The 10,749-nt window shown below is 33.9% G+C and overlaps 1 protein-coding gene across 1 annotated transcript; it reads left to right on the top strand.

Annotated features, from left to right (window-relative positions):
* The first annotated feature begins 594 nt into the window (after nt 1-594).
* On the top strand, nt 595-9,885 carry LOC110824092 (uncharacterized). The gene is made up of 13 exons (XM_022054626.2): nt 595-735; nt 1,480-1,926; nt 2,455-2,701; nt 4,233-4,345; nt 4,611-4,690; nt 5,044-5,185; nt 5,312-5,392; nt 5,568-5,672; nt 7,844-8,026; nt 8,741-8,833; nt 9,041-9,180; nt 9,262-9,328; nt 9,511-9,885. Exons 2-13 carry the CDS (start codon nt 1,534-1,536, stop codon nt 9,628-9,630), a joined length of 1,764 nt encoding a protein of 587 aa, XP_021910318.1. The 5' UTR covers nt 595-735; nt 1,480-1,533; the 3' UTR covers nt 9,631-9,885.
* Nucleotides 9,886-10,749: the final 864 nt, after the last annotated feature.

Below are 10,749 nucleotides of genomic sequence, written 5' to 3'. Positions count from 1 at the left end.
TTTGTTTAATTAAGTGCTCAATTAATTATTTTTTATTTTTTTACCAACTTTTATTTCTGTGTCGGTGAGTAGCGTGATATTTTTATTGGGCTAATGTAGTTCATTTCTTATTTAACCATTTCAGATCAAAGAGATCAGGATCCGGAATCTAATCCACAAGAGAGTTGTGAATAAGATACCAATTTTATTTTATTTTATTATTTATTTATTTTTATAATTTTTTATATTTCATTCAAAAGGGTAATCATAACTAGTTATTTCGTTTCCACACTTAAGTTATTATTTATTTTCTTTGAATTTTCGGAGTCGTTACAATATTTTTTATTTCATTTAAATATGAATTTTTGCAAATAAATTGTACAATAATCTAAATATAACATAAATATGAAACTCTTTGAAGAACATTTGAATAATGACATTTAAAATTTTTAACATCTTTTAAAAGAGTAATAAAACAGATCCCAATATATTAAAAATACCCGCGCTTGAGAAATAACAAAATGAAATGGAAGAGGGGGTGAAGGACAAAATGGAAGCCCATTTTAAAAAGAGTTCAGTTGATCTTTTGGACCTTTTCTGGGCCTGCGCTCATACATAAATTGCACACCAATCCAGAGACGAAAAAGATTCACCTCCCTCTCTCTCTCTCTCTCTCTCTCTCTCTCTCTCTCTCTCTGTTTCTTTTTCTCTCTATCGATCGATTCAGAGACGGCCGGCGGGAACTGATTGGAACCGGTAAAAATCATTTCCATTTCTCTGTGAAGAATTGCCGTACATGTTTGATAATTTAGAGGTTGTTTTTCTTATTCCTTTTTGTGGGGAAAATAAATCGCGATAGCTTTAAATTCATTTCTTCTGTTTGGGTGGCGAGCAAGTCACTGAAATAGGAAAGGAAGTTGGATACTAAATTTAATTGATATGCCCTTGTTTTTTTTAGAATTAGCCGAATCTTGAAATTACATGGAACCTCCAGTTGCATCTGGAACTTCTTGTTGCTGCTTCTTATCTCATTGGCGTTTAGAGCTCCACTCAATTATGTTGTCGTTTTCCCATTTCCTTAATTTCTTTAGGGGATTAGAGTTTTAAGATTTGAAATCCAGTTTTTAACTCTTCTTCTTTCCCCATTAGAAACTTACTCGGCCTTCCAATTTCAATTCTAGGGTTTGTTGCGGATCCACAGTTACGATTTGACTATTTTGTATTATGTTTTGTTTAATTTCTCGAAAACTGGACGAATATGATGGAATGGTTTGTAATATTCGATTCTGTCATTGATAATGCTTAATTAGCGGTTGAAATATTTTAGATTTCTCTCCGGTTGACTGACAATTAGTTATTAATATGTTGGATAATGTGATGTATTGTTGTAAAAGATCGGATTTTTATGAAAAATACTGAACAAAAAATCTGCATGACGAAGTTGTTGGTTTAATCCTTTATTGCAAATTTATGACTAAGAATGTTTATGGTCATATGCAGTACTTTTTGGAAGATAGTTAGTATTGGAAGCTGTGCAAAAGAATTGAAAAAAAGATGTTTATGGTTGACGAACCGCTATATCCAATTGCCGTGCTCATAGATGAGCTAAAAAATGATGATATTCAACTTCGATTGAACTCGATCCGTAGGCTATCGACAATTGCTCGTGCTCTTGGAGAGGAGCGAACACGAAAGGAATTAATCCCGTTTCTGAGTGAAAACAATGATGATGATGATGAGGTGCTTCTCGCAATGGCAGAAGAGTTGGGGGTGTTTATTCCATATGTTGGAGGAGTTGAGCATGCCCATGTTCTGCTCCCGCCTTTGGAGACCCTTTGCACTGTTGAGGAAACCTGTGTCAGGGACAAAGCTGTGGAGTCACTATGCAGGATTGGATCTCAAATGAGGGAGAGTGACTTGGTTGACTGGTTTATTCCTCTAGTTAAGGTTAGATAACCATTATGCCTCTATCCTTTCCTTAAAATTGGGTTCTTTTATTCTCCAGACTGTTTTTGAAGCTGAATGCATATTATATATTTGCTGTGTGCTTATATATTCTAAATAAAAGTCTGCATTTTTGTTAAGTTCTTTGGTTCACGAAGCTTGTTCAATTGGAAATGCTTTTGCATTTCCCTGCATCAATGTGTCCATCCATTCATATCAGTCAGTAAACTTCCTCCTCTCCCTCCCCTCTTTTGTAGTGAAAGTATTTTCAAGGTTTTTCAACATAGGCTGAATTCACTAGTGTCTCTGGGAAATTTAGAGAAAGTACAAGTGTTTTATTACAACTGAAACACCTTTTTGGTTTTGGGATTCGCCCATTGTGCAAAATTTTAGGTTCGTGAGATTCAATCAGGTCCACTCGTATATCTGTTTATACATTTCTTGATTCCACTGAGAAATATTTCTTTCTTTTTCATTTTTCTGTATTTATACCACCATCTTTTTATTAATTCTTCACTTCCTACCTTCTAGAGACTGGCAGCTGGTGAATGGTTTACAGCTAGAGTTTCTGCTTGTGGTTTGTTCCATATTGCATATCCAAGTGCCCCAGATATGTTAAAGACAGAGTTGCGGTCCATATACACCCAATTGTGTCAAGATGACATGCCAATGGTTCGGAGGTCTGCTGCTTCAAATCTGGGGAGATTTGCTGCAACAGTCGAACCTGCTCATTTGAAGACTGATATTATGTCAATATTTGATGAGCTTACACAAGATGGTATTTAAATATCTATTAAAGCTTGGTTTTCATCGTTTCTGCATGTTCTTGACATGGTACATATCATTTTCTGGTAATTGATGCCTGTTGGTAGGTTTTTGTCCAATTCACTTAATTCTTCCTCTTCAACTTGTGGTTGGGTGCTTGAACTAAGGCAATATTTGTTTCTTGGATAGCCAATTGGTAGCTATTTGGGTAAGGTGAGGTAGTGATGGCTGGGATACAAGAATGAACAGGGTTGTACATGTGACCATAATACACTTTATACATTCTGTTTTAAAATATTATAATTATAGTAATCAATCAATCTAAACATATATATCTAATCATAATCCATAGATATAAGTCACCTTATTCAATTTTAGTTATACATTTAATTGAAAATAAAGAGTTGATCATAATGTATCATAATTGATGAAGCTAATGATACAATAGTTTATGTTATTCCCAAAAGAAAAGGAGGTCATAATCCTATGTGTCGACCTTTTATAGTTCAGATCTACACATTTCCAATATCTTTTCTCTTAACCAGATGTTTCCCTCATGTCTCTCTGCAACTCTCTTGCTTTTCTTTTCTTTTCACCCAACTATTGACATGCATGACGGCGTCTTGCCATAATCAAGCTGCTGTATTTAGATGGCTGATTGGGTTTCAAGTTCATCAGCAGGAGATGAAGTGAAGACAGAACTAAGATTTGTCAAGTGAAGATGGCTCCTTTTGATTTAGGTTTCCGAAAGTTATAAGATTTTTATATCATTTTGATAAATATCTATCAATTGGAAAGTTAGAGCAAGTGGGAGAGGGTGAGAAAACTGTAATGTTTTGTTGTTTGGGTGTTTTCCTGCGAGTAGATGTTTGGTAATAACATCATGTATTAATCGATGATGTGGATTGTGGGGCCTTGTTTATTTCTTATCTTTTGATCTTTTATAATTTTCTTCTGTGTGGGCTTTATCTCAAAAAAAAAAAAAAAAATTCTTCTGGGTGGGCAGCACTCACTGGGTGCCTTCTAATGATATTCCCTTGTTATCTAATAAAAGATCCTTTATTAATTGGTTGTGTGGAAGGAGAGTGTATATTTTGTAACCAAAAATAATTAATAGGTGAACTAAAGTATGCTAGCATACAATATTACACTATGCAGGTTGGGTATTCACCCCTGGTGGGGTGAGTAGCACTACCAAGTCTGGGTTGGATAGCAATTTACTCTACCCACTCTATTTCTTAAACCAAACACCTAGTATGCTGGTGTAAGGGTCTTTTACCCACCTTATTGCTTGTTCCAAAAATTGGACATCAAAATTTAAAGAACAGTACTTTTCCAAAAATCATAATGTAGTGGTTAAAAACTAGTTCTCACAATTAGTTTTGTGCGCTTGAGTTTATTCTCCATGCTGAATATTAAATATTGTGAGATGTTAACTGGAACTGTGATTTTCTTTTGCGTGTGTAGTTTTGTACTAATATATTTATGCATATTGATGCATAAGCTGGTACTAATTTATTTCTTTAATTTCTTTTCCAATTCAGATCAAGATTCTGTTAGATTACTGGCTGTTGAGGGTTGTGCTGCTCTTGGAAAATTGTTGGAGCCCCAAGATTGTGTTGCACACATTCTTCCTGTTATTGTAAATTTTTCTCAGGTAAAAACATATGGAACTGTTATATGTTCGAACATTACTATAAGTGTGTCTTTTCTAATTTTCTGACTTATGTTCATTTCAAAGTTCCTTTTTTGTTCCATGCGATTAATCAAATATCAAATTTCTAATGCACGAGGGAAAAAAAGGTCTATTCATGATTGAGCATGTATAACCTTGTAAGAAACATATGCACCTACGCATATCTGTTACTGTTCTTTGATTTTTTTATTACTGTTCTTATGTACACTTTGTTGTCCTGTGACAGGACAAGTCTTGGCGTGTGCGATATATGGTTGCAAATCAATTGTATGAACTTTGTGAAGCTGTGGGACCGGAGCCTACCAGGTATATACATATTTTGAAGCCAAATGTAGTATGTTTATTCTATACAGTTACAATTAAAGTACTACTTCCCAAACCTTGGGTTTGCGGGATTTGCCATGTCAAGTATATGATAAGATGATTTCTTTACTTTTTCTGATTAGAATTCTGTAAGTTGACTTTCTTGTGTGATGCAAGCATGGTTTCTTCTTTTGATTTTTTTCATGTGTAATTTTGGTGACAAATCACATTTCCTAAAACTTGGACATGCAATTTAAAATATGGTATAAGATGATTTCTTTATTTAGTCAAAACTCTGCAATGATAGCTCTATATATTTGGCTTCCATGTGCTTTTTCGACTTGGTGATTTTGAAGAACGGACTTGGTCCCTGCATATGTGCGGTTACTTCGAGACAATGAGGCTGAAGTAAGAATAGCAGCAGCAGGGAAAGTGACTAAGTTTTGCAGGATTCTAAATCCTGAACTTGCTATCCAACACATTCTTCCCTGTGTGAAGGTATACATTTTAGGGGAATTCAAATGTATAATCTATATGTGATCTTTAACGCAGAGTACTAACTTTCTGGGAAAAATTTCCCTTCCAGTGCTACCTGTCTGAACTCTTTCTCACTGCCTTATGCAGGAATTATCATCAGATTCTTCCCAGCATGTCCGTTCTGCTTTGGCTTCAGTTATAATGGGGATGGCTCCAGTCTTAGGAAAGGTACAACCTTATTTACTGGAAAAGAAAAAGTAAGATTTCATAGAATTGTCAATATAGTAAATGCTTATTTAGGAATATGAGGAAGAACTTGATGTTCCACTTATACTCGTGACATTGGATTTGATATTGTATATTGTCATTTTATATTCAGAACCTTATCAGTGTGTTAATGCAGGAAGCAACAATTGAGCAGCTTCTTCCAATTTTTCTTTCCCTGTTGAAGGATGAATTTCCTGATGTACGTCTCAACATCATTAGCAAGCTTGATCAAGTAAATCAGGTTTGTGACAAATCCATACTTTCTGCTTGAGTGGCTCATCTATCACCCCCTTGATAGATATGTGAATAAAAATCTTTCTTGCATAAGAAAAAGTTAAATGCCCTTGTGGTGATTAAATACCATGATTTGCTGTTTTATTGTTTTACAACTGTTTGCTTTCTGACCTGATTTTTTTTTTGAGTTGCCTAACTTGATTTATTACTTGGATTAAATGGCTATTTTATGGAACCTGATATTTGTGCAGTATTTCTTAGTCCCTAGAAGGAATGATAGTTGTTGAGTTGGATCTGAACTATCATTAGAAAATCCAATTTTTTGAACGACAAATCGTAGTGGCTCGTAAGATTCAAAACATAGTTTATTAACCAAAATCTACTGTTATTTATATGTAATTTTTTAAAAAGAAAAAACATTGAAAACTAAATTATTATAAGAAATTTATACTAATATTGTTTTCAAAGTAAATTGTGTAGATGTTGTATTTTATGCTTCAACAAAGTTATGTAATGTTTAATTAAATTTAATTTTAATTAGATTCAAGGGAATCATAAAGCTTCTTGCCTAGCCCACCATATTAACATACACAATCCTAGCTAAGCTTTAGATCAAATCCTATTTATATATATGATATATCATATCAATCACATTAACATATGGACAACCCCGGCACCTCATTTTGTGTGTGTGTGTGCATTCCAGTTCTTATGGGGAAAGTCCCTTAGAGCTTAATGTTTTCCATTATTACACATAAAAGGAAATTGAGAACAGACAAAAAAGAAAGTTCAACATTTTAACAGCAAAATTTTCTATTTTACTTTTAATTATCTGATTTGCTATTTTATTGACATTCAATTTTTCGACATGTGACCCAAACAAAGAAGAAAATATCTTGATTTTCTTTTCTTCTATCTTTTCCCCATTCGTTTTGTAATTTTATCTACACATAGAGTAAAGTAACTGCTGCCATTTGGAAAAAAAGAAGCGGAGAAATTCAATGGTACCTACTATAAAAAAATTATTTAATATTTTTACCTTGTCCATTGCATATTAATAAAGCATACAATAGAAACCGGATTGACTTAGTCATGATGGTTACTTCTCTGCTCTCCAAGATGGAGGGGGGCGGGGCTTCGAGACTCTTGCTTGATGCCTCTTCATCAAGTAGGGACTCATTGTTTGAATCAGCGTTCAGTTGCTAAGATTGTGCATTTGTAAATATTTAATAAAATTTAAAACCTTTTTTTATTGCCATTAAAAGATTGTAGAACTTTTTGTTTTGTCTTTCCTATTAAGATGAAAAAAAGTTAAACGTATATGTTTATAAACATAAAAACTAACTTCTGACAATAATATCAAATTTTCTTACCGAGAAATAATTTCAAAGATATAATGTTGAGTTGATTGAGCTTGGTTGCAAGTTTGTAAACAAAGGGAGAAGCTTCTCAATTTCATTCGTGTGTCTATTTTGTGGGTGAAAGAAAGAAAGAGGCCTATTTTTAACGCACTTGCTCTCCTTCTAATATAATTAGAGACTTTGGCTCTAGTCTCTGAGTATTTGTAAAGTTCTTTGAGGCTGTCAGGAGCTGAGCTTTAACTGTGCATGGACAATAAAAGCTTTACGAATCAGATGGTGGTATATGGTTAAGTGTTTATTGACAACTGTAAGACGGGAGAGGATACGGTGGGTTTGCTGAAATATAGTTAGTTGAGAAGATGACTCCAGAACGGATTAATTCCAACAAAGAAATCTATTTCTGATCTGCTTAAAAGAATATCTAATGTATAATCCTTGCAGTCCTTTTTCTCCTCTAAAAGATCATTAAGAGGGTATTTGAGATTGTTAAAAGAAATAGGCTTGAAGCAGTAGGATGCTTTTAAGTTCCTTAAAGCATTAGATAAACAGTTACGTGTTCAGATAAAATGTTGATTGCCAAATAAAAAATAAATAAATTACTTTGTTTTACAAAATTTTTAAGAAAAATGTATATATTTATTACAGTATTTTAGTACTTATCAGGTACTATCACCTAATTGTAAGAGGATATCAAGGCTGTTATTCATCCATAAAAGATTGATGTTTATTTGCATATGCTTGATTCTTCTTTTGTAAATCTTATACACGTGCTTTATTCCTCTTCAAGTAAGTGATGCTATAATATTCTTAATGGCAGGTTATCGGAATTGATTTGCTGTCACAATCTTTATTGCCAGCTATTGTCGAGCTTGCTGAGGATAGGCATTGGAGAGTTCGTCTTGCAATCATAGAGTATATACCTCTATTGGCAAGTCAGTTAGGTGTTGGATTTTTTGATGATAAACTAGGTGCTCTCTGCATGCAATGGTTACAGGATAAGGTATTTTTTTTTCTGTATCTTGCATTACTACAAGTAAAATTCTATATGCATTTTCCTTTCTCTTTTAGTCTTTTACTTTTTGGCGGTTGGAATGAAGCTGAATCTGTATCTATTATGAGCCCATTAAAGTCTACAAAAATATGAATGAAGACCATCGGAGAAAAAGCAATCAACTACTTCAGGCATAATCAACGCCAAAGAATTTCTTAAACTTCTAGTGCAACTGTGCAAGTGTTATGGGAAATTATCTTTGGTCCAGTACTATAGTTGATGTCCGTCTTTGATGGCTTTAAAACTGAATCCTGAGCATGGAAAACAATTTGGTAACTGGAGTGTAGCCAAATATATTGAATTTGGATATACATAATGTACTTGTAGTGTTGATCTGTGCAAATTTATTATCTTGTCTCTTTGAAGATTTAGGATACCTTTTTATCACCAATAGTAAATCCTATGGATTGTGGTATAGTTGACACTTCTAAATAACGAAAATGGTTTCAAGTAGAAGGCTTTACCTCTGCATCATAATTATCTTTATGTAGATTGTATTAAAAAATTCTGATTTAGGATACCTTTTTATCACCAATAGTGGATTGTGGTATAGTTTATACTTCTAAATAAGGAAAATGGTTTCAAGTAGAAGGCTTTAGCTCTGCATCATAATTATCTTTATGTAGATTGTATTAAAAAATTCTGATTGGGTGCTGTTTTCAGGTATACTCGATTCGTGATGCTGCAGCTAATAATTTGAAGCGACTTGCTGAAGAATTCGGTCCAGAATGGGCAATGCATCACATAATTCCACAGGTTGAAGATTAATTCCCATCAGCTTTCACAAGGGATTACTTGCTCATTTGAGTTTACACTTACACGAATATTATTATTTGTGTTGGTGCCTCAACCATACTGGAACTTGCAATTTTTTCATTTTTCCCTTTTTAAGAAATAAATGCATTTTCAAGATATTTATTTGATTGCATTTAAAATTTGCATGTTGGGATGCCATGTGGGCAGGTTTTGGAGATGACCACCAATCCACACTATTTGTATAGGATGACCATTCTGCGTGCCATTTCTCTCCTTGCACCTGTAATGGGCTTAGAAATCACATGTTGTAAACTCTTACCAGTGGTTATCAGTGCATCCAAAGACAGGTAAATACACTATCAAAACATGAATGATGTATTATAGTCCATGTGGTTTCTGATTGTTGTCTGAATCTCCTCCATTTGCAGGGTTCCTAATATAAAGTTTAATGTGGCGAAAGTGCTGCAGTCCCTCGTTCCCATAGTTGATCAGTCTGTAAGTACTGTGTGCCATTCATTTCCTTTTTACTTTTCCACGTCAAATACGTCTGTTCCCATATTGGTGATGTGACGGATGGAAATAGTTTCTCAACTTAGTTTTTCTTTTGATTGTTTTAAATCCTTTTCTCTCACAATTTTATTGTTAAACTGGGTACGAAAAAAAAAATATTACTATAGGTGGTGGAGAAGACAATTCGTCCATGTTTGGTCGAGCTAAGTGAGGACCCAGATGTTGATGTCCGTTTTTTTGCCAATCAAGCATTTCAGGCAATTGATCACATGATGATGTCTAGCTAATTCAAAGCTGATCGTGCACTTTCCATTGGAATTTTTTTTTTGGAAGTTAGGTATGCCACTGTTTTTGCTTAGTAGATGAGTTGTATGCTATTTCCTGATGGATTTGAGTGGGACAGTAGTTTTATCTTTGTGGCTAACGTGTAGGGCCATTTTTGGCTGTAGTCTTTGTAAACTAAATGAAATATTTTTTGTGAATTGTTTACGGTTTATGTACATTTTTTTATCTGTCCTGGTAAGCAAGAGCATTTTTTAGTATGTTCCTTACAGAGTGAGAATATTTTGTGTTAAAGAACATTTTTTGGATGAATCAAGTGGTATTACATATATTCACATAAAAAAAAAAAAAAAAAGAACTAAGGTCGATCGGGGCATCTGCAGCTTGATAGTCCCACAGTATTTAACTAACCATCTCACCATTTTTTGGATATCCATATTCTTTTCTTTTGTTCTTTTAAGAATTAAATGGCAATCCATTCAAAAGCCTTTTAAGCCCGAACTTGGTGAGCAAAAATGTCATGCAATCAAAGTTCAACCTATGTTACATGAAGAGAATCACGGGGTTTAAAAGTTTTTCTTTTGATCAACTCACAGGAAAATACGATGTCTCCTAGTTTATTTGTATTTGGTCTCTATCCCAGTTCTCAACCTCAATCTCAAATTTCTTGGTATCTGAATACAGTTGTCTTTCATCATGTATCCAACTACTAAAATTTATTTGACCAAGTCAGGAAAAACCAAAATAAAGAGGAGCAAATTGTCATACCATTAATCTGCCTGATGCCAATTTTGGCTTTTGTTTCTAATAAATGTAAAAATTTACAAATCCATTTGGGGTTTTTAAGTTGAAACACACTGATTTTTTAAGCCTAATTAATTTAGGATGTAATTTATTACTCTCCAAAATCACTACAAAATAAGCAAAACCCAACCCGTTTCAAAATTCATTTTGTATTACTCAAGCCCAAATTCTAGCCCTCGGCTAAAATCCAACCATAGTTGATTCTCGCCTAGTGGCTAGCCCATTCCCATTAGGCCTAACTTTATCCCATTTCCATTTAAACCCATATACAACCTGAGCCCAGTCCCATTTAAACATACATGTAAACTCACTATCTATCT

The sequence above is a fragment of the Carica papaya genome, chromosome 2 (genome assembly GCF_054855325.1).
Source record: "Carica papaya isolate Zhongbai chromosome 2, ASM5485532v1, whole genome shotgun sequence".
NCBI classification, from domain to species: Eukaryota; Viridiplantae; Streptophyta; class Magnoliopsida; order Brassicales; family Caricaceae; genus Carica; species Carica papaya.
This window is presented reverse-complemented; position numbering and strand designations above follow the sequence as displayed.